Source organism: Aotus nancymaae, unplaced genomic scaffold, assembly GCF_030222135.1.
Source record: "Aotus nancymaae isolate 86718 unplaced genomic scaffold, 86718_ANA_hifiasm-v0.15.2.pri h1tg000077l, whole genome shotgun sequence".
Taxonomy (NCBI): domain Eukaryota; kingdom Metazoa; phylum Chordata; class Mammalia; order Primates; family Aotidae; genus Aotus; species Aotus nancymaae.
Window position 1 is genome coordinate 5636534 of NW_026988492.1, and position 24004 is coordinate 5660537.

A 24004-nucleotide genomic window follows, 5' to 3' on the forward strand; every position below is an offset into this window, starting at 1 on the left:
AACTTACACATCCAAACACGATTTGCCGTCTCACCGCTGGTTTCCCATCCTAAGCATTAACTGTTGGTATTTGACCTCGCCATGGGGCCGAGTCTGTCTTTCTTGAGCTGGCTTGCTCATGAACACCAGGAAGACCCAGGCTGCCTCTTCCCCCAGTGTCTTCTGTATGACCTTCTCCTTGGTCTCATTCGTAAGTGTGGAACCTTCCAGAAGGGCCTGGGCACTGGTCCCCTCTCCGACGTGTGCCCCATGTGACTTTTACCAGCACCAGTTTCCCCGCTAGAAAGCAGGTTGTGTCCTTTATCGTGAGCTTCTGGAAGTGCAGTGACGAGGAGGCTCAGGCTTCTGGAGTGACAGGGACGATTCAGCGGCGGCACCGCCGAGGGCCTCATGCATCTTGGTGGTCACACCATCCCCAAGAGGAGAGCCATTCACGTGGAATTCTGCCTTCAGCTAGAGAACTGGATGAGTCTAAGAGCTAGGAAATGAGGGTGGGAATGTGACCCGTGGGTTCAAAAGAGACCTGAGTGGGTCTTCAGGTCCAGTCGCTGTGCCTCGAGAATGGCTGTGCCTCTGCATTCTCGACGAAGGACAGGGTGCGGACTGGGTGTCGCTGGCAGCTGCTGTGCAACTGCTGTGGGCCTGGGGGCCTTTAGGCGGCCTCCCTAGGGTGTCATCACCAGAGACCCAGCAGCAGGGCCCTTCCAGCTCTCAGGAACCCACCCCTACTGACCGCCTTCCCTGCCTCACAACCCTCATCTTGGCTTCTGAAGAACCATGGGTCAGAGGCACCGAGAACACTCCGTAAATATTCATTGAATAAATGAATGAATACATGAAAGCAAGAGTGGTGCGAGAAAAAGGCAAATGAGAAAGAGGCTGGTCCTTCCGTGTCTGTGGTGGCGCTCTGGCTCGCACTGGTGAAGGCAATATCTGACATGCTCTTACCAAAGAGAAAATACTGAAATAATCTGCCTTACCTGCTAGATACGCAAGACAGATGATGGATCAGGGCTTCTCTTCCTGCCTTGTTTTCATAAGTGAAATGTTGGTTTGCTCTGCATCCCTGTGGTGGAAATGGGTGTAGCTTCTTCCTCAGAGACCAGCCGTCTCCAGGAGGAGCAGCGTCTTGTGATGACAGTCAGCTGTGTCACTTTTTCCTGGCATTGTGAAGGCCTGTTGATTACAACTTAGACAAAGACAGTACTGACCTGAAATAATCATCACCTTCAGACAGACGCTCGGTTCTTCACCCTTTCCTGTGCGCCGCCTGCAACCCCTGCTCCAGGTCATCAAGCAAATAGAGCTTCAAGATAACCTACTCCATGGAGAATGTACTTTAATTGAGTGTATACTAAATGAAACCAGGGCTTCTTATGTGTTAGACACTGTGCTAAACACTCTGAATATATTATCTCATTCCTCTCAGAATACTCAAAAAGGAAAGCTTAGTCGGTCCCTGCAGTACAGATGAAGCATCAGAGGCAGGGGCAGTTAAGGACGCTGCAGACACTGTTCCGCTGGACAGGCACGGTGTTGGCCTTTAAACCCACGCCGCCCTCCAGTGCCCAGGGCAGCTGCTCACATTCTCTTGGAAACATTGCAACACTGCTCCCTGTTGGTACGGTGAGAAGCCAGAGCCACCCCCCGGCAGGCACCCCAAGCCTTGACTGTTCTGATGACCCTGGGCAGCCATCTTTGGGTGTCGGCCACAGGTTCATCGGCCTCCCCAGGCCCAGCCACAGACAGTGTCTTCTCAGTCTACTTCTCTCCATCTGTACCTTTCCTTCCTCAAGTTAGGAAATCCACAAGAAAGTGATGAATAACACTTTGCATGTATTATCTCATTTCATCCCTCCCAGAAAACTCAAAAGGGAGGCTTCTGTCCCTGCAGTGCACATGAGGTATCAGAAGTTGAGGCCAGTCTGGCTGTCCAGATGTCAGGTGGGAAGGGCCGCACATTGTAGGAGGGAACGGTGTTTGCCCTGAGCGCAGTCACCAGGACTTTGCCTGGTCACTTGGGTGGGGAACTATTTCTCTAGTGCTTCCTGTCCCTGCCTGTGAAGACACCCTTAGGGGTGGCTTCCTGGAGGCCCTGGGATGCTCCCGGGATGCTCATTGATGTGGAGGGACAGGGTCCTCTATCAGCGGAACCCCAGCGTGGGAGGAGTGTCAGCATATGGCCCTGTAGGGAGGCTGTCGCAGAGTAAGGGCCACCTAGTGTTGCGTTTAAATTAGAAGGCAGGCATCCTTGCCATGATAATCAGTAAAAGGAGTGGGCTCATTTAAATAACTGGTGTGAGTCAGAGATTAGGGGTTTGTGACCCAGCTTTCGTCCCTCAGAAGTGCCATTGCAGGAAGGATGTGGTTCAGAGCTGCCCTGACTCACAGTGAGAGGTTCTCATGCTCTTCATCCAGGACACTAGTGCACACAGCTGGCGGCCACCCCGGGAGCCCTCACCAGCTCCACCTTCCTGTTCTCCTCGTTATTTTCCTTCCCTTCCACATGGACCTTAAGCCCTTCTTCCTTCATTCTTATCCCTTTCTCCATCCTGCTTCTCTCTCCTCTTTCTCCTTTTTGTCCTTTCTTTTGTTTTCTTTTTGTTTTTTGTTTTTGAGACAGGGTCTCTCTCTGTCGCCCAGGCTGGAGTGCACTGGCGCCATCTCAGCTCACTGCAGCCTTGACCTTCCAAGCTCAAGCTATCCTCCCACCTCATCCTCTCGAGTAGCTAGGACCACAGGCACTCACCACCACATCTAGCTAAATTTTTTTTAGTTTTTTTTGTAGAGACAGGGTCTCCTTATGTTAGCCAGGCTGGTCTCTAACTCCTGGGCTCAAGCAGTCCTCCTGCCTCAGCCTCTCAAAGTGCTGGGATTACAGATATGAGCCTCTGGGCCGGGTCTGCCATCTCCTCTACCTGCAGGTTTGTCAGTGGTCCACATCAATGAGATACCCCCTTCCACAAGTGCTCTCCCAGCACTTGATTTTGTTACGTGCATTAAAAAGACACACTGCTAGACTTGCCATGACATTTTCTAAGCTGGCTCCACCCTTCACATCAGCACCAGTTGTGAATTTACTAATTTATGAAAAGGAAGCAACAACCCCAAACCCCATTCCCGGGGGCAGGGCCTGTGGAGCGCAGTCTTCGACTGGCCTTGCATGTATAAAAGTTCTTCACTAGACCTTGCAAAATCAAAAGCCTCCTGAAGTCCCAGCCCAAATACAATTCAGAAACCTGCTGGCAACCACAAAAGAGCAATTTGTGTCCCTTTCTAGCAATCAGAGTCTTAAAAATATTATGGTTTTGTGGCTGGGCAGGTTGGCACTATAGTGGTGATGGCTTGCAACATTTTTTTTTTTTTCCATTCTGAGGTCATCTTTGTGGAAGCCAGACCCAAGCACAGGAGTTCAAAGCCCATGCTGTGGAGGAACTGTGACTTCAAGGGCTTCCATCCAGGTCAATATCAGTGGGTTCCTTTCCAAAACGCCTCCTACTTAATTTCCTCTGTGCACCGTGATAACTCGAGGGCCTTTGAATTGCTTTCCTATGCCCCTTCTTCGTATGTCCAAATTTAGCATCACTTCTAAGTCCTAAAATTTGTTATGCTTCCTCTTTCAGACCCATTATTATGTTTATGGATTTTTTAAAAAATAACAAAACTGTAACCTCCGGAAATAGTCCACCGGGTACTTTATGTTTTAACTGAATCTGTCCTGTCTGTCATCTAGAGTCATTCATTGCAACATCATAAAAAGCAGGCCTGACAATGCATTAGCAGTCCGACTGGGCGTTTGTGGATTTTCTAGTTACAATTCTGCCAGCGCAACCTACAATTCTTGCTCAGATTGAACTTTGCTGAAGAGTGATGTTCATCCATTATGTTTTCAGAGCAGTTTTCTCTTTTCTGACTGACCTTTAATTTCATGCTAACCTCTATACTTCAGTCTTCATCTTCTCCAGACCCCAGATTCCCCCTTTCCCAAATTAACCCACTTGTTACCCTGTGTCAGAGGGATATTTGCACAGGGTGGTCTACTGAATAGACTGAGGCGTGCCGAAAAATGAAATTGCAGGCTTCCAGACCCGGAGAGCTTTCACAGCAAATTCTGGCCATCACAGAAGCATGTCAGGCACCTGACACCAGGGTTGGTGAATATGAGTCACTCTAAAGAGATGCCCAAAGCCCCTTCTCCCAACTGGGGAAGAAGGCTGCTCCTGGCTCTTTCAGTGAGACCTACAGCCTTGGTGCTCAGTTTCTGTATCTAGATACCAATGCCTAGCTACAGACCCCTCCGGAAGGGGAGTGGCTTTTGAAGGAACAGGCTAGGCCAACGTGCTGTGACCATCCACTGGTCCAGAACATGCCACTAGGGTTGGAAAGTGATGGAAAGCAGCAGGCATCTGCTAGAATGCAGATTTGGGGACCAGGAAGGTATTGCTAGACAAAGGCATGGCTTTAGTGGGGCCTCCCCAGCCCCACCCCAACGACCACAGCAAAGCACAACCGACTGGACTTTGAGGGCCCCCACAGAAAGACCAGCCTCAGGATTTTGTTCATGAAGGAGGGAAGGATAACTCTCTCTCCCACTTCCCACAGAACCCCCAAGTTCATCAGGCGGGCAGCAAGCCTCTAGCTGATTTCATAAGTTAAACCACACATCCATCCCGTCTCTTGGGTATCAGGCCCAGTGCCAGGCTGTAGCTGCCCAGGTGATAACAAGTCAGTGTGGCTCATGAGGACTTTGGAGGCCACTGAGAAGATGGAGAATGTGAGCCAATGGTTACTTTTTTTTTTTTTTTTTTGAGATGGAATCTCGATCTGTCCCACCCAGGCTGGAGTGCAGTGACTTGATCTCAGCTCACTGCCACCTCTACCTCCTGGGTTCAAGCCATTCTCCTGCCTTAGTTTCTCAAGTAGCTAGGATTACAGGCGCCCGCTACTGCGCCCAGCTAATTTTTTGTATTTTTAGTAGAGACAGGGTTTCACCATGGTGGTCAGTCGGGTCTCGAACCCCGGACCTCAGGTGATCTGTCCACTTCAGCCTCCCAAAGTGCTGGGATTACAGGCATTAGCCACTGTGCCCAGCCCAAATGTTGCTATTCTAAGGAGACTTTCACTTTTTAAAACAAGGGTATCATTTTCCATTGTGGTTGAGAAGGATTCATATGAACAAACAGAACTGTCTCCTAATTTTTCTCATAATTAGCTGCTGCTGCATATGCAATGAGTAGATTTGCTCATTTTTGGTTAGACATGTTGTTTTTTACATGATTATATTCTAGATATTTCCCAAGCAGTTGCTACGGCTGTTTCATTGGCCTCGTCTCTCCTGAGATTAGACATGGGGCTGTCAGCAAGGGTAACTTCTGTCTCATCTCCGTCCCATTCGCCCAGGAATTCTGTCTAAAGCCCCCACTTGTCCCATTGAACTCGTGGACTCAGTTTTTCTGGGTGATCACATTCTACTTTGCTTTTCTTATCTTTTTCCCACCCTGTGTTAATGTGTTCAGCATGTTTTCTAAAAAGTGCCATTGTTAATGTCTTTTAGATTGTTTCATTTTTCTAAAAAGAAAAATTTGATCTCATTTCCTTAAACATATCAGAAAACATATTTTTGGCTTTGAAACCATATGCAGCAGTGCACATTTTAGCTAGTGATGGGCGTCCTATAGTGAAGCTAGTAGAAGAGCCATTCTTGCCGGGCGCGGTGGCTCACGACTGTAATCCCAGCACTTTGGGAGGCCAAGGTGGGTGGATCACGAGGTCAAGCGATCGAGACCATCCTGGCCAACATGGTGAAACCCTGTCTGTAAAAGATAAAAAAATAATAAAAAAAAGAAGAGCCATTCTTGCTAACTTGTCTGAAGGAGAAATCTACCAGAGCGATCCCCAAGGGGGCCCACTTGCACCTGTCAGAGCTTGCCCCGTACTAGGTACAAAATAGATGTTTATTAATTAGATGGTTTAGAGTTTTCTATGTCCTGTGGACAGCGTTGTAAAACAGATAATTTAAGATTTCCCAGATGACCTGTATTTTAATTAAATTGGAATTTTGGCACCTTGTGCAAACAGAAGGAAGTTTAACCCAAACTTCTCAGCCATTTTGGTCTGTTATATATGGCGGTTTTGACAAAGTCAAAGTGATAATGTGACATTTTGGGTAGAGAAGAAAACCACACTCCCTCCGTAGGAAGTGACGGGCTGTTTATCTTCTCGTCCCATTTCTGTCGTTTTTCATCTGTCTTCTGATTATGCTCATGGTGTGTGCTTGCACAAGTAGCACCTTAGCATTTTAGCTCTTTCTCTAAGCATACCGTGGAACCTGAATATCAATTGAGAAAATGCGTCAAAGCCACAGGGTACGATTTCCTCCCTAAAGTCAGGCATTCCAGGAAAGCCTTCACAGGACTGTCAGGAATGAGAACCGTGCTTAATAAAAGCCCACTCACCATGAGCCTAAGAGCAGAGGTGAGAGGGTAGATTGTTTTTGATGCAAAGTCCCAGCCACATACTTCCTCATGATTTCTTAATAGGCTTTCACAGTGGGGTGTAACAATTGTAATGCCTTATTAAGTTGTCATTTTTAAGTCTTGCCCTTGGATTTTCTATAGCATCTGAGAGCCTGTAGACAGTAGGTGCTGAAGACTTTTCAGTGCTTTTTTTTCTATAGCATTTCTCAGGCTACTGATGGGCGGTCACACGGGAGTCCCCAAGGGAAGACTCTGTGGCTTCTGGAGCTGGAATCCTGGCTCTCTGAAGTGGGGTGGGAGGGAGGGAGGAAAGAAGGGGGTGTGCAGGAGGGCCAGTGGCGATGGCTTCCAAAATGACTAATCCTTATAGAACCTCACCAGAAAGCGCTCTAGTCAGCGTTCAGAACCCAAATGCTCAAAACCGAATTTCAATGACAACAAAAGCCACACAGAAATTGTGACCTCCTACTACTGTGCCTGGTGTTAAGGCAGCTTACACCACGTACAGGTTTTCAACACAGAAGCAGAGGCTGCTCAGTGGCAAATGTCTTACCTCAGATTGATTTTGGAAGTTTCTACTTTTCCAGCCCGTAACTAAGCTTTGCTGTAAGTGGCTGCCTAACAAGTCATCAGTGGGTAGGAGTGGAGACAGAATTTTTTTTTTTTTTTTTAAGACAGAGTCTTGCCGTGTCACCCAGGCTAGAGTGCAATAGTGCGATCTCAGCTCGCCGCAACCTCTGCCTCCTGGGTTCAAATGATTCTCCTGCCTCAGCTTCCTGAGTAGCTGGGATTACAGGCACCTGCCACCACACTCAGCTAATTTTTGCAGTTTTAGTAGAGACGGGGTTTCACCATGTTGGCCAGGCTGGTCCCACCTCGGCCTCCCAAAGTACAGGGATTACAGGCATGAGCCACCACGCCTGGGTTTTTTTTGTTTTTTTTTTTTGAGATGGAGTCTTGCTCTGTTGCCCAGGCTGGAGTGCAGTGGTGCGGTCTCAGTTCACTGCAACCTCCGCCTCCTGGGTTCAAGCGATTTTCCCCACCTCAGCCTCCTGGGTAGCTGGGATTACAGGTGCCCGCCAACACACCCGGCTGATTTTTGTATTTTCAGTAGAGACGTGGTTTCACTATGTTGCCAAGGTTGGTCTCAAACTCCTGACCTCAGGTGATCCACCCACCTCAGCCTGCTGAGATTACAGGCGTGAGTCATAGCACCCGGCCTTAGATACAGAATTTGAGAGGCCATCCCTACCTTTTAAGGCAAAGAGGTAATTCCAAAATAAGAATAGTAGCAATAAAAATCAAAGTTTTTGCCAGAGGCTCCTGCCCACAGCCTTCTGCCTCTCTGAGGTGAAGGGCGCTCCTGCAGCCCAGTCTCCGCAGGGACTGTTACCAGGCTTCACGTACTGTTGCTGTATAGAGCGGGTAGCCTCGCACGTCCTGGTTTCATGTTGTGTTCACTCTGCTGTGCCACCAGCTGAAAAGCAGACTGTGTTGCCTGAATCATTTGAAATCCCAAAATGTGTAATAACATTTGAGCACATGGAGAAAAAGAAAGTGACCTCATTAGTAATCAAAGAAATGCAAATAAACGTAATGCAATAAAAGAAATGAGAAGTTATGGGGAAAAATCGTTATAGTAACTAGGATCAGCGGCCGAGTGCGATGGCTCACACCTGTAATCCCAGCACTTTGGGAGGCCAAGGCAAGTGGATCACGAAGTCAGGAGATCGAGACCATCCTGGCTAACACAGTGAAACCCCATCTCTACTAAAAATACAAAAAATTAGCCTAGCGTGGTGGCGCGCACCTGTAGTCCCAGCTACTCAGAAGGCTGAATCAGGAGAATCGCTTGAACCCGCAAGGTGGGGGTTGCACTGCACTTCAGCTTGGCAACAGAGCGAGACTCTGTCTCAAACAAAAAAAAAAGAACAGAAAAAGAAAATGTTCAGCAAGGCTAGCTCTTCTCTGCACTGCAGGAGGGACTATAAATTTGATGGTTTATCTAAGGTCAGATTGACAATATGCATAACACAACATCCCACGCGATCTACTCACTTCTTTTCTAAGGATTTACTCTAAATGATCTGAGACCTGCATCACATGTTTGTGTACAGTAGTGTGTCCAAACTGTTTTAGAATAGAACCCACATCAATGTCAGTGTTGTAAAGGGTTAAGTAAATCACGTGTGTGATGGAATATAATTCGTCCGTGAACATTAAGCACCTGAGGGGTTTTCATTATGCTGGAAGAAGTAAAACCCGGGGTTAAGGGATGCGCTTTAGGTTCACACTTCTTGGATTAGAACTCTTGCTCAAATCCTTGCAAGCTGTGTAATGTGAGGAAATCATTTAACCTACCTATGCCTCAATTTTCTTATCTGTAAAAGGGGGACATAGTGGTAATCGTAATGTCAAAATGAAATAATTCACTTGGCAGGCTTAGCACTATGCATGGTGTCCAGCAAATGTTAGTATTAAGCAAGTTACTTAACACCTGGGACTCAGCTTCCGCCTCTGTAGAATGGGAATGACAGTAGCTTCTGCCTCGGAAGGATGTTGGTGAAGCTTAAATGAGTTAGTATGCAGAAAGCGCGTGGCATGGACCTAGCACACAGCAACCACCGGGTAAGCGGCTGCTGCTGTTGGTGCTACAAGTGTCGGGAAATGTTCGCATAACACCAGATACCTAGTAGAATACTCAGGCTGTTCAAAAATTCACATGCTGACACACACATAGGCAAGAAGATATGCATCAAAGTAACTATCTCTGAGTAGAAAGATTATAAGCAATTTTTGTTTTTTGTAATTTTTTGTATTCTTCCAACATTCATTTTCAACAATGAATACATTGCTTTAATAATTTAAAAAGCAAGCAGCTATCTTAGACTTGAAACATTTTTCAATGTCAGCCTCACCCATGGTGAATCAAAACTGTTGAGTCCCCTGAACTTCCTTCCAGTTAATGGTTTTTTCCGTATTATATGGCCCTAGTCTCTGATCATTCATAGGTAGTAGCTTCATATTTCCACACATTAAGCTGAATAACAGTGTTCTTCAGATACTTTCTTTTGGTTGTGCTAGACTGTGATTCTAAACTCTGGAGGCATGCTAGAGTCATTTGGCAGATTTTGAAATATTCTGGCTCCTCATTAGACCAGTTACATCCAAATATTTGGAGATGGGCCCTGGGCATTGGTATCTTTTAAAGACTCACAAGGAAATGCTAATGTGTGGCCCAGTAGTGAACAGCACCCTGCATTTGATACTACCATTTACTGCCTTGCGGAGAGTTTCGCCCCTTGAACAGGGCTCCCCTCTTCCCCTAATGTGAGCCCTAACAGTGCTCAATGTGAGCCCTAACAGTGTTTCCCAAAATTGAGGAAAAGAATCCTCTGAAGTGTTTGTTAAAAATACACATAGGGCCCAGTGCAGTGGCTCACTCCTATAATCCTAGCACTTTGGGAGGCTGAGGTGGGAGAATGACTTGAGGTCAGGAGTTCAAGACCAGCCTGGTTAACATGATGAAACCCTGTCTCTACTAAAAATACAACAATTAGCTGGATGTAGTGGCAGGCGCCTATAATCCAGGTACTCGGGAGGCTGAGGCACAAGAATTGCTTGCACCCAAGAGACAGAGGTTACAGTGAGCTGAGATTGTGCCACTGCACTCCAGCCTGGGCAATAGAGTGATACTCAAGTCTCAAAAAAAGAAAATATACAGATGGGCCAGGCATGGTGCTTCATGTCTGTAATCCCAACACATTAGGAGGCTAAGGTAGGAGGATTTCATGAGGCCAGGAGATCAAGGCCAGACTGGACAACATAGCAAGACCCCATTTCCACAAAAACATCTTAAAAACTAGCAAGGCATGGTGGCGTGCCTGTATTCAGTCCCAGCTACTTGGGAGGCTGAAGTGGAAAGATTGCTTGAGCCCGGGAGTTAGAGGCTCTGGTGAGCCATGTTTACACCACTGCACCCAGCCGGGGTGATAGAGTGAGACCCTGTCTCAAAAATAAATATGTAAATAAAAATATAAATACAAATGCCTGGGCCCTAACCCAGACCTGCCAAATCTGAACTTTCAGAGGGAGAGACTTGGTAATGTGTATATTTTACAAGCCCACTGGGTGATGCTTCCCGTCAGAGAGGTGAGGGGACTCTGCGAGAGACATCTTTCTCAGTCTTGGCTGCACACTGGGAATCCCTGGGGACACTCGGAGAAGCTCAGATGCCTGGCTGCCTCCCCCTCATTTACCACCCACAGATCTAAGATTGTAATGTAATGTGTCTAGGATCCTGCCTGGCGTCTGGGTTTTTGAAGTCCTCCTGGATTCTAATCTGCAGTCACGGTGAACAGCCACCAGCAATGATGGTTCCCAGAGTAAGGCCCTGGGACCAGCAGCCTCAGCATCACCTGGGAACTTGCAGATTACGGAGCCCCCACCCAGACCCGCCAGATGAGAATCTGTGTCTTGCCAGTTCCAGGACTCGATGTCTTGCCAGTTCCAGGACTCGGTGACTCTGACTCTCGCTAGAGTTTCAGAACCTCTGCTGAAAAGCAATGTTGTTAAAAGCAGGTTCCTAGATTGCCTCCCAGAGATTGCACAGGATATCTGGACTGAGTGAGAGTGTGCTCCAAGTGGTCCAGGACCACATCTTGAGAAGCACTGCTGCAGGGTTAACCTGTGTTCCCTCAGGCATCTCTGTTCTCACGAGGCAGGGTCTCACTCTGTTGCCTGGGCTGGAATGCAGTGGCGCGATCACAGCTCACCACAGCCTCGAACTCCTGGGCTTAAGCAGTTCTCCCTCATCCTCTGGAGTTGCTGAGTCAGGTAGGCAATACCAAGCCAGGCTAATTTTTAAATTTTATGTAGAGACAGGGTCTTACTGTTGCACAGGCTGTTCTCGGACTCCTGACCTCAAGACAGTCTCCCACCTTGGCCTCCCATAGTGTTGGGATTATAGGCATAAGCCACAGTGCCCGGTCCCCCACTTGGGCATTTTAAAGTTTATAAGGACGTTGACATCTCTGGAGTACACCCAACATCCGTGTATTCTTGTGGGCCGCCCACCGCTGCCCCTTCTTGGCCCTTGATGCCAAAACACATGGCTGTCTTCCAACCATAATTAATGGGATATGTTTTCTTTAAAGCTGGCAAGTACTGTGGCTGGGAACCAAGTTTTCAAAGTTGCTGACCTGAGTTTGACTTTGAACGCCAGTCACAGAAGCAGATGAAGCCATGTTCCTTCTGTGCCTAACGTGTGTGCCTCTTTGCTTTGTAGGTTTTATAATCATCCCACCTCAGCATGGTCCTCTCATCCCCCGACTGGTAACGACCAAGCCCAGAGGAGAAGAGGACGGCAGGCAGCCAGGAACCAGAAGCCGAGGGGTCGTGAAGACCTGGAGGCCAGAGTCATGGCCCAAGCCCACAGCCTGCCTGTCCACATGAGGGAGGGTCCATGGGAAGTTGGAGGAAGGTCAGAGCATGTGATGAAGAAGGCAGTTTGGGAAGAAGAGTTGAGAATGTCAGCTCCTGCCAAGTGGCAGAATGTCAGCCTGGAAAGCTGGAGCCAGCCACGGAAATTAGGGAGGCAGATGTCTGATGGGGATGGGGAGAGACTGTTTCAAGACCTGTACCCATTCATTCAAGGGGAACACGCGTTGAATTTTCAGAACAAAGGGAAATCCCGCTCACTGCCTAAAGTCCTTTCCCCCGAGAGCCTGGGTTGCACGGAAATTCCCATTCCATTACATGACAGGCATCCACCTAAAATGCCACCGTATCCTCCCACTTGTGCACCAAATCTGGACTCCACGAGGAATTCTGAGAAGGGTGGCTGCTCGGCCCCATTTCCCCGGCCTAAGTTTGGGAGGCCTCTCAAGCCCCCATCTTATGGCTCACACCAGCAATCTAGGGGAGGAGCAGACAGCAGTGACTCTCAGGACAGCCAGCAGACGGATGCCTATGTCCCCAGGCACGAGCTCTGCCTGTCAGACCCGGGGTTGGAACCTCCAGTGTACGTGCCTCCGCCCTCATACAGATCACCCCCACAGAACATCCCAAACCCCTACTTAGAAGACACGGCGCCCGTAAATGTGTGCGGCAGTCACAGCCAACAGCAGTCTCCAACCGAGAAGGCCGGGGCCAGCGGTCAGCCTCCTTCAGGCCCCCCTGGAACTGGGAATGAGTATGGTGCCAGCCCCTGCTCGCCTCAGGGGCTCCCTGCACACCCCCGACCTGTCACTGCCTACGACGGCTTCGTTCAGTACATTCCCTTTGATGATCCACGGTTACGACATTTTAAACTAGCTCAGCCCCAGGGTTTCTGTGAAGATATAAAACTTGACGATAAATCATATAACTCCAGTCCTGTCACTGCCCAAGAGCCGGCTCATGGAGGAATGCAGGCTGATGGTGCTACCTGGAATCCACAGAGCCTGATACCCCCGTCAGGGGATGAGAGGGGCCCAGTCTTGGCCAATCCCAGCCCCCAGTGGCTGTGGGGCCAGCTCCCTGGGGATGGGGAAAACAGTGGCCTCCTCAACCAGAGAGACCGCCGTGTGGCGAGGGGACAGTGGCCTGACGTGAGAGGCGGCCAGCATGGGCATGCCGCAAGGCAAGTTTCCTCCCCATACTCCCAGGGCGAGAGCACCTGTGAAACTCAAACCAAGCTCAAAAAGTTCGAAACTGGGAGCCGCACCAAGAAAAGTTCAAAGAAAAAAATGAACGAGACTATATTTTGTTTGGTTTCTATCCCAGTGAAATCAGAATCACATCTGCCAGATAGAGATATGGACAACAATGACTTAAAGCCCAGCGCTGATCAAAAGAATGGGTCTGATAAGAGCCCAGCTCTGCAAGAACAGAGTCTGCTGAGCATGTCTTCCACCGACCTAGAGCTGCAGGCCCTCACAGGAAGCATGGGGGGGCGAACGGAGTTCCAAAAACAAGATCTGGGGGAACCAGAAGAAGACAGACAAACAAATGACCTCAGATTCGTCCACCTTGCAAAGCACAGAGAGCTCAAGCATTCTGGCTCTTGGCCAGGGCACCGGTACAGGGATCAGCAAACACAAACCAGTTTCTCCGAGGAACCCCAAAGCTCGCAGCTGCTCCCTGGTGCAAAGCTGGAAGGGTCAAGTCATGCACCCCTGAGTCCAAAAGTTTCGGACCCTGTTGCCTCCGAAGCTCAGACGCACGCGGCATTCCCTTACGGTGACCACAAACAGAGGCCAAGTGCCCGTAACCTGAGAGGTCACAGGTCCCTCAGCCCATCCAGCAACAGTGCTTTCTCAAGGACTTCCTTGTCCGTAGATCAGGCACCGGTGCCAAAAGCAGGCCGAAGTCAGCCCTGCGTGGATGTCCACAGGCTCGGAGGCCACCCGGAGCCTAAGCGGGAGGTGGTGAAGGGGGAGCCCACAGGCCCGTGCAACAGTAAACAACTCTTCGGGCAGTTTCTCCTGAAACCGGTCAGCCGTCGTCCCTGGGATTTGATCAGTCAGTTAGAAAGTTTTAACAAGGAGCTCCAGGAAGAGGAAGAAAGCAGCAGCAGCAGCAGCGGCGGCGGTGAGGAAAGTGAGGCGGAGCCGCAGCAGGAGAGTGTGGGCTTCCGTGGAAACAGCCCGGAAGTGAGGGTTGAGCCACAGCCGAGGATGTGGGTGCCGGAGAGCCCCGTGTGCAGGTCGGGAAGAGGTGAGAGTAAGTCTGAGAGCTGGAGTGACGAGTGGGGGCCTGGCCACCCGCGCGCCTGGCCTCCATCCCCGGGCCGCTGTCGCGTGGAAGACGGTGGCGGTGCACCTTTCTGGTCAGCAGATGGAAGCACGAGTGCACAGAAGAGACACCCGGAGGTTAGCAATGGAATGGACGGGCTAGCAGGCAGCCCACCAGTTCCTGTGACGAGAATGTCTTCAAGATCAAGTGACGCAAAACCAGTGCCCCTGTCCTATCCAGCTGAACCTAGGGAGCCCCAGAAAAGTCAGAAATTCACCAGTGCTTTCAGCTCTGTGAAACCGAGCGAAGCGGTCCCTCGGCAGGTTGACAGTGGTGGAGAGAGGGGCGCAGGGCTCCCGCTGTCCCTGTCTAACAAGAACCGAGGGCTCTCAGCTCCAGACTTACGGTCTGTGGGGCTCACCCCTGAGCAAGAGCAGGGTGCCAGCGAGCTAGAGGGGTCTTTGGGTGAAGCGAGTGCGGTAGAAATCCCCCCAGGTGAGTCCTTGCAAGCCAGGGCTGCAAGGATCCTGGGCATTGAGGTGGCGGTGGAGTCCCTCCTGCCGGGCACCCGGAGAGCAGGACAGAACCAGCCTGCTGAGCCCAACGCAAGTGCCTCCACCCCAGAGTCCCCCCAGGAAGAGTCGCCATCTGGCCCAGCACCGGCAGCTGTCCCCAGGGTGTCCACCGATTCCTTTTATGGCAGGCGGAAGTGCGGCTGGACCAAGAGCCCTCTCTTTGTAGGGGACAGGGACAGTGCCAAGCGGGCTCCTCAGGATTTTGAGGACTCAGATGTGGACGGGGTGGTCACCAGCACAGCCCCCATCCCTGAGCCCGAGCCCAGCCCCTCAGAGTCCAAGTTCTTCGAACAAAAGGATGTGGAGGCAAAACCACCCTTCAGGTCCACTTTGTTCCATTTTGTAGAAGGAACCCCAAGTGTGGCAGGCTCAGAAAAGAGACTCAGAAGCCCTTCCAAAGTGATCGAAAGTTTACAAGAGAAGCTAGCCTCCCCGCCTAGGAGAGCGGATGCTGACCGCCTGATGAGAATGAAAGAGGTGAGTTCCGTGTCGCGGATGAGATTCCTGAGCTTCAGGAATGCTGAGTGCCTGGAGGAGGCTGAAGAACTGAAGGCCACCACGAGGGGCCAGGCTGGGCTCCCAGGAGACCTCATGTCTCCTGGTGGTGGGGACCAGGCCTGGAGAGGGGGCCACTCACTCTCCATCTCCAAGGACAGCGTCTCTAAGGAAGAGAAGGAGCATCCAGCAGCACAAAAGGAAAAGAGCCTGGATCAAGACTTCTGGTGCCCAGGTGAGGAATTGGGCAGACAGGCAGGAGCTCGGCATGCATTTGGAGTCTTTATTTAAAAAATACCAGGTTGGTGGATAATGTAAGTCTGCATATTAAGTTGACCCTGGGAAATGTTTTATCAGATTCCTCAATTTCAAAGAATTATGCAGACGCCATCTTTAAAATTCAAGATCTTGCATTGTATTTCATTTGTTTTATTTTTTTGAGATAGCATCTCACTGTGTTGCCTAGGCGGGAGTTGAGTGGCACAGTCTCTGCTCACTGCAACCTCCACTGCTTCCTGGGCTCAAGTGATCCTCCCACCTCAGCCTCCCGAGTAGTTGGGGCCACAGGCGTGCGCCACCATCTCCAGCTAATTTTTTAACTTTTTTTGTAGAGACAAGATCCCACTATGTTACTCAGGTTGGTCTTGAACTCCTGAGCTCAGGTGATCCTCTTGCCTTGGCCTCCCAAAGTGCTAGGATTATAGGCATGAGCCACTATGCCCAGCCTCTTGCAGTGTCTTTTAAATGAATGTATCTTTAGAGAAAGCATGTAAACCACTATGTGTTGTCTACATAAACAACTTTCAAGCCTCTTGATGTGAAAAGGTAAATCAATAAAGTGTTCCAGCTTTGGTGCAGGCCCCTGTGAGTCTCGCTGGAGACCACAGCACATGTACTCTCTACTCTCCTCCTCAAGTCATAGGCATTCATTCACCCTAACAGCCCTCAGTGCCCTTTACCAACCTAAAAAAGATGGCGTAGCAAGTTGATTGAATAAACCACCATTCCCATTCTGCTGTCTTACATTTGCACCCTCCACCATTCTTTGCCCTTCCATTTTTTTTCCCTTTTCCACTGTCATGCTGTTCATGAAACTTTCAGGTTTCAGTAAAAACGTTTGCTAGACAAAATTCAGTTTGTACTTTCTCAACACCCCAGCCCCCAGAAAACTTACCCACCTACCATGTTTCTGAAGTCCCCTAAGTTTCAATTGCTAAACTCAGGTGAGGTGTCTTCCTTTGAGTCCTCTCCATCGTCTTACCTTAATGTGTTTTTGGAGCCTCCTCTGATAACATAAAACCACAAGGCAGGTTCCCATCCACAGTGACAGAGATTTCCCCCCATCATGACTTCACCATCTCAATTCTCACACAAACAGGTCCAGAGAATTCTTGGCATGTCTGTTTCAAGCATTTTCTTCAGAGCCTGGGAATCAATTAATTATAGATCCTAGAAATGTCAAAAGATAAATGTCAAAAGATCCACATCATAAGCCATGGACTGAAAGGGACCTTCTGTCATTTAGTCCAAGCCTTCTTTCTTTTCTTTTCTTTCTTTCTTTCTTTCTTTTTTTTTTTTTTTTGAGACAGAGTCTCACTCTGTCACTCAGACTGGAGTACAGTGGCGCCATCTCGGCTCCCTGCAACCTCTGCCTCCTGGGTTCGAGTGATTCTCCTGCTTCAGCCTCCCAAGTAACTGGGACTACAGGCACCTGCCACCATGCCTGACTTAGTTTTGTATTTTTAGTAGAGACTGGGTTTCACCGTGTTGGCCAAGCTGGTCTTGAACTCCTAACCTTAGGTGACCTGCCTGCCTTGGCTTCCCAAAGTGCTGGGATTACAGGTGTGAGCTACTGAGCCCGGCCGAGTTTAAGCTGTTTTACAATAAGGGTAAAAAGAAAACCTTGGCCCCCACAAGTTGAGTTAGGGGAATGCCCTCTCCTGAGCTGGGCCCTTCTTTTTTCCTTCCCAGTCTCCAGCAGGTGGTTCTGCTCCTCCCACCCCTTTCTGTTTTCTGTTTTGAAACCCAAGAATTTTGAAGCAGATAGCAAAGAGCAGTTATTTCAGTTGGAAGTAGTCAGAGATTTCTATTGAACCAAAAAGTGTACATGAGCACTTTCAAGTTTTCCCCAAATATAGTGGGATTCTTAGGGGTGTTAGCACGTGTTGCTCCTCTGCTCCATATGCAAAATACGTGATTGAAATAATCCTTTGTCGGGGCTCTTTGGATCCTCTAGATGGACGAGTTGGGGCTCTGCTGTAGTAGAGAATACTGAGAATGTGAAGGCTTTGCCATTACGGTGGAAAGAGCGTTACCTGCCCATTTTCTGAGCTGTCGGGATTTATTATAGCCTTCAGCATAATTATTCTGCAGTCCCCCTTCCTCCTCAAAAAATATGCCCACTAGACTTTAAGGCTAGTTAAAACTCGTCGTAGACTTCTAAAGCAAGTTTCTTCATCTATAAAATCAGGATGATTTTCTCAGTTCTGTGGCTTCCTGAGAATTGTAAGGAGTTTAAAATAAGACAAATTAATCTTGTTATAATAAAATACCAGTTGGTAAATATTTCTGTGTCTCAGTTCATGGATACCTATTTCAGGGAGGTTTTTTGTTTTGTTTGAGATAGAGTCTCACTCTGTTGCCGAGGCTGGAGTGCAGTGGCATGATCGTAGCTCACTGTAGCCTTAAACTCCTAGGCTCAAGTGATTCTCCTGCCTCAGCCTCCCCAGTAACTGGGACTACGGGCATGCACCACCATACTCAGCTATTTTTTTTTTTTTTTTAGTTATTTGTAGAGATGAGGTCTTGCCACATTGCCCAGACTGGTCTTAAATTCTTGGCCTCATACAATCCTCCTGCCTCAGCCATGGTGCCCTGTCCAGGGAGTATTTGATAAGACAAAATTTCCAGTTCAGAAAAGCACTTCCTTGATTTTTAGCTTGACCATTTAGAATGAGAAGGTCCGGTAGGTATCTGAAAACACCCAGGTAGTGCACATTTTAATTTTAGCCAGTTATTAAAAACACCTTCCTTGTGACCTCTTTTTTTTTTTTAACCATTGCTACTAACAAGCAGAAATTTTAATTATTTTTTTCTCTTCTCCATCTGATACAGTTGCTAATACACAATAAAATGGCCAAAAATCTACAGGCAGAGAGCTACTCACGGTGACAGCTTCCTGGGGCACTTTCAAGTACAGTCATGCGTCGCTTAATGATGGGGCTCACTCTGAGAAATGCATCGTTAGTAGTTTCATCGTTGTGTGAACACCTTAGAGAGTGCACGTCCACAAACCGAGATGGTAGAATCTACCACACGCCCAGGCTCCATGATAGAGCCTATATTGCTCCCAGGCTGTAAACGTGTACAGCCTGTTACTGTATGGAATTCTGCAGGCAATTGTAACACAATGGTAAGCATTCGTGTATCTAAACACATCTAAAGAAAAGGTACAGGCCGGGCATGGTGGCTCATGCCTGTGATCCCAGCACTTTGGGAGGCCAAGGCGGGCGGATCACTTGAGGTCAGGAGTTCAAGACCAGCCTGACCAACATGGTGAAACCCCGTCTCTACTAAAAATACAAGAATTAGTCGGGTATAATGGTGGGCACCTATAATCCCAGCTACTTGGGAGGTTGAGGCAGTAGAATCTCTTGAACCTGCGAGGCAGAGGTTGCAGAGAGCTGAGATCATGCCATTGCACCCCAGCCTCAGCAACAGGAATGAAAGTCCATCTAAAAATAAAAAAGAAAGAAAAGTCACAGTAAAAATATGGTATAAAATATAAAAAAAGAAAGACTGTGGGGCGTGGTGGCTCATAAGTGTTATCCCAGCACTTTGGGAGGCTGAGTCGGGCAGATCACAAAGTCAAGAGATCGGGACCATCCTGGCCAACATGGTGAAACCCCGTTTCTACTAAAAATACAAAAATTAGCTGGGCATGGTGGTGCGTGCCTACAGTCCCAGCTACTTGGGAGGCTGGGGCAGGAGAATTGCTTGAACCCAGGAGGCAGAGTTGCAGTGAGCCGAGATCAAGCCACTGCACTGCAGCCTGGTGACAAAGCGAGACTCTGTCAAAAACAAAACAAAACAAAAAAAAGGACCACTTTTATAGGGCACTTACCGTGAATGGAGCTTGCAGGACTGGAAGTTGCTCTGGGCAAGTCAGTGAGTGGTGACCGAATGTGAAGGCCTAGAAAATTCCTCTACACTACGGTAGACTTCATAAACCCTGTACACTTAGGCTACACCACATTTGTTTAATATTCATTGCACTATGACATTATGACGTCACTAGATGATAGGAGTTTTTCAGCTTCATTATCATCTTACGGGACCACTGTCAAATGTGGCCCATCATTGACCAAAACGTTGTTCTGTGGTGCATGACCGTGATTGGAGGGGAGAGCACCATTAGGGACGATTTCTCACATTTGTTTGGCTCAGGTGGCCCTTTATAGGCCTTTCATGTGATGGTCACCAGGCCTCAATATTCAAAACCACTGGTTTTGAGAGCAGGTCACATGATAGAGGTAGTAAAACTGTTGACAGATGTCCACTCTCCACTCACTGTTCCTTCACAAGTTAGAACAGTCCCTTCACTGTTCCTCTAGGGTAGGCCTCAGTGTGTTGTCCTCAGCTGAAGGGGACCCCATAGCCTTGCTGGCATGTCACCGATAAGCTCTTGGACTTGGCTTTCCTTTTGAAGCATTTAATGATTTTAAACATGAGACTGCTCATCGCTCTCCACACCCCACTGCTGCCCCCATGACTCCAGCATGCTGGAACTGCTTCATTGCTCCAAATCCGTGGCCCACTTAAATTCAGCCTGTGTGCTGGAACTGTGAACAAGGCCATGCCGTGTCTACCTGTACCACCTCACCCTACGCACACCCCCTTCTAGAACTTCATTAGCTATGTTGCATCATCAAATGTCTTTATTTTAGATTAAAATGAAGTCATTTCAGCTCACATGTCTTTAGTGGTCTTTCGTGCCTCTGGTTAAGAAATTAACAGCCCAAAGCCAGTTCAGGTCACAGACTCCCATCTTTGCTGGATGACTTAGGCTCTAATTCAGAAGTGTCATCCCAGGCTCTCATCGTGCACAGAACCTCCTGGTTCCATCATCCTCGTTGCAAACCCTGTTAATATGAGTCAAGGGAAAAAAGAAGAGGTATCTGTGTGAGGCCCGAAATGAAGGAAAGGGGGAAGGCTTCAGGATGCCAGATCACTCCATTAGAAGGCTGGATGTTAGTACATCTTCGGGGACATTAATGGGTGAAATACCTTTTAAGGTAGGCCTCAGTGTGTTGTCCTCAGCTGAAATGGATCCCACAGGAAACAGGATTCTTAATTCTCCAGGTAACCACCCTGTCCCCTAGACCTGTGCTGTCCAATATCATAGCTCCTCGTCATATACAGCTACTGGGCACTTGAAATATGGCTCATACAAATTGAGAAGTACTGTAAGTGTAGGAGACACACCAGATTCCAAAGACAGTACAAAAAAAAAATCCAAAATATCTCTAATTTTTATATTGGTTATGTATTAAAATGATAATATTTTGAATATATTTGGTGAAATAAAATATACTATTAAAATTAGTTTCACCAGCTTTTATTTGTTTTAACCTAGCTACTAGAAAATTCGAAATACTGATGATGGCATGGTAACTCATGATTATAATCCCAGTACTTTGGGAGGCAGAGGTGGGAGGATTATTTGAGCCCCCAAACCAGCCTGGGCAACATAGTGAGACCCCCATCTCTACAAAAAGTAAAAAACAAAGTTAAGCATGGTAGTGGATGTCTGTAGTCCCAACTACTTGGGAGGCTGAGGCAGGTGGATCGCTTCAGTCTAGGAGTTCAAGGCTGCAGTGAGCTGTGATCGTGACACTGCACTCTAGCCTGGGTGACAGAGTGAGACCCTGTCTTTAAGAAATAAAATAATATAATGTTTCGTGGCCCACATTATACTTTTATGGGACCTGGACAGTCCGTGAGCTGAAGAAAGAACCCATGGGACTGCGGGCGGCAGGTTTGTCCTGTGGAGGTGTCTGTGGTGTGCCTGGCACAAAAGACCACTAAAAAGATGTGAGCTGAAATGACCATTTGTAATCTAAAGACACTTGATATGATAGGTACAACACAGCACAGATAATAAGGGCCCCAAAGGGTGTGTGCATTGGGTGGTGTGGTACAGACAGAAATGGCATGGCCTGTTCAGTGCCCAGTGTTATGTAACGTGAGGCTTAGCCTGGAAGAGACTGAGCATCTTAATAACAGATGCTTCCAGTAGCCGGAAGTGTGACCTCCACATGTTCTCATCATTTAGTGACCGCCCACCTTCTTCTCAATGGAGAAAAAGACACCTCGGCTCACAGGAGGACCCTCTCAGATGAACACTGTGAGGCTGATTGAGCACAGAAGTGAAGCACCCACTATTAATGTCTTACATTGTTTCGTGGATGATGTTAAACTGCAGCGGTCAGAAGGAACGTATGTGAACTCCCCTTCCTTCTAGCCAGCTTGCCCCTGCATGCAGATGATGACGTTTGAGCAGGCGCAGACTCCTTTTCCTAAATGCAGAGACTGTCCCATCTGGTTACTAATGTAGGACTCAAAGTGCTCTCAACGCTGTCTCAGTCACCACAGTCGTGGTACCTGTTGTATCATAAACCTGTCTCAGCCAGGTTGAAAAGCAGTGAGGAGTATATGTAAGACATTTTGCTGCTGGAGAAACTGGAATGTCTATGGCCTTTGCAATGCAGTTGTCCAGATGGATTTCAGAAAAGATTTGTCTTTTTTTCTCTTTTTCTTTTTTTTTTTTTTTTTTGAGATGGAGTCTCACTCTGTTGCCCAGGCTGGAGTGCAAGTGGTGTGATCTCAGATCTCAGCTCACTGCAACCTCTGCCTCCCAGGTTCAAGTGATTCTCTTGCCTCAACCTCCCAAGTAGCTAGAACTACAGGCACGCACCACCACACCTGGCTAATTTTTGTATTTTTAGTAGGGACAAGGTTTCACCATGTTGACCAGGCTGGTCTCGAACTCTTGACCTCAGGTGATGCACCTGCCTCAGCCTCCCAAAGTGCTGGGATTATCAGTGCAAGCCACCTAGCCCAGCCAAAAGATTGTTTTTCTAACTGTCAAATCCTGCCAGATTTCCTTCCTTCCTTCCTTCTTTCCTTTTCTTTTCTCTTCTCTTCTCTTTCTTTCTTTCCTTTCTTTCTTTCACATGAATCACCTTTTTTGACAATGCTGAGCCATGCTATTTTTTTTTCCTTTTTCTTTTTTTCCCAGCTTTATTGAGTCATGATTGACAAACATTGCATATATTTAAGGTGCAGAACATGGTGCTTTGATTCATGTATAGGTTGTGAAGTGATTATCCCAGTCAAGGCAGTTAACATAGTCATCTCCTCACATAGTTACCAGTTTTTCGAGTGTGTGCTGAAAACATTCGAGATGTACTCTCTTCTCAGATTCCAAGTGTGCACGATGGCGTTAGTAACTGAAGTCACCATGCTGTGCACCCGGTCTCTAGTACTTATTCACGCATCAAAGCTGGGTGCTTCATTTCTGTGCATCTGAGGGTTTGTACCCTTTGGCTGCTATTTCTCCTTTTCTTTCACCCCAGCCCCTGGCAGCCACCCTTCTACTCTCTGTTACTGTGATTTCAACTTTTTTTTTTAAAAAAAAGATTCCACATATAGGCGAGATCATGCAGTATTTGTCTTTCTGTGTCTGGCTTTTTTCACTTACCATAATGTCCTCAAGTTTCATGCTTGTGTTGTTGTAAATGGCAGGATTTGCTTATCTTTTAGCGCTGAATCATATTCCATTGTTTGTGTATGTACAGTTTCTTTATCCGCACATCCAGTGACGAACACCTCGATGATGAGGTAGCTTCCTATCTTGACTATTGTAAATAATGCTGCAGTGACCTTGGCTGTTGTAAATATCTCTTCTGCAGATATCTCTTCCATACTGATTTCCTTGGCTATTGTAAGTAACACTGCAATGCAGATACCTCTTCCATACTGATATCCTTTCCTTTGAATACATACCCAGTCATGGGATTGCTGGATCATATGGTAGTTCTATTTTTAATTTTTTTGAGAAACCTCCATAATGTTTCCATAATGGCTGTAGTCCTTCCAGATTGCTTAAACATTTTCTCTTTAAAAATTAAGAAGCCTTTGAGCTACTATGGCAGGAAGATCTCACCACAGGAGGCGCACGTGTCAGCCTCAGGTCTGTCCGGATTCCAGACAGACATCTGTGAACTGGAGGTTGTGGGACTTGGCAGCGCCCAGCAGCAGCAGTAGTGACAGTTTAGGATGATTGCTCTTTTGTATCGTGTCCCGTTTTAGAAATCCAGGTCATCTGGGCACAGATTGGGATTTTTCCATTACCAGCAGTAGAATGGATCAGCGTGATGGCCCAGACTCGTACACACCTGTGTTGGAAGGCTCTGGAAGCCTTGCGCTGACAGGTGAGCGAGCATCCAGCCCTGGGCCTGCCTGCCGGTCGGTGGTGATGAGAGACAGAAAGCCTCTCACTGCCAGCCCAGCGTCAGGATTTCAGGATCCTTAAGCCTTCAAGGGACAGCGTTTGATCACAAAGATGCATATTCTAAGGCAAGCTTTCTTTTGAGCTGTAATTTACCAAAAAAATAAAAAAAGAAGAAGAAGAAAGAAAGAAAGATAAGACATCCCCCTTAATATCAGCCAAACACATCA

At 47.9% G+C, this 24004-nt stretch overlaps 1 protein-coding gene across 6 annotated transcripts in view; it reads left to right on the forward strand.

Annotated features, from left to right (window-relative positions):
* The window catches only part of JCAD (junctional cadherin 5 associated), a 100748-nt gene that overhangs the window by 71106 nt on the left and 5638 nt on the right, over positions 1-24004 (forward strand). For 2 of the 6 annotated variants that reach the window (XR_010339529.1, XR_010339530.1), the window contains exons 3-4: positions 11764-15497; positions 21597-23757. Coding sequence is in view for 2 of the 6 variants with exons in the window: in XM_012445706.3 (XP_012301129.2) it covers positions 11764-15497; positions 18377-18393 (3751 nt within the window). In the remaining 4 variants the exon portion in view is untranslated. Of the gene's footprint in view, positions 1-3365; positions 3462-11763; positions 15498-18376; positions 18741-21596; positions 23758-24004 lie in introns of those variants that run through there. The other 4 variants (XR_001106348.2, XR_010339531.1, XM_012445706.3 and 1 more) reach the window with 4 other exon arrangements.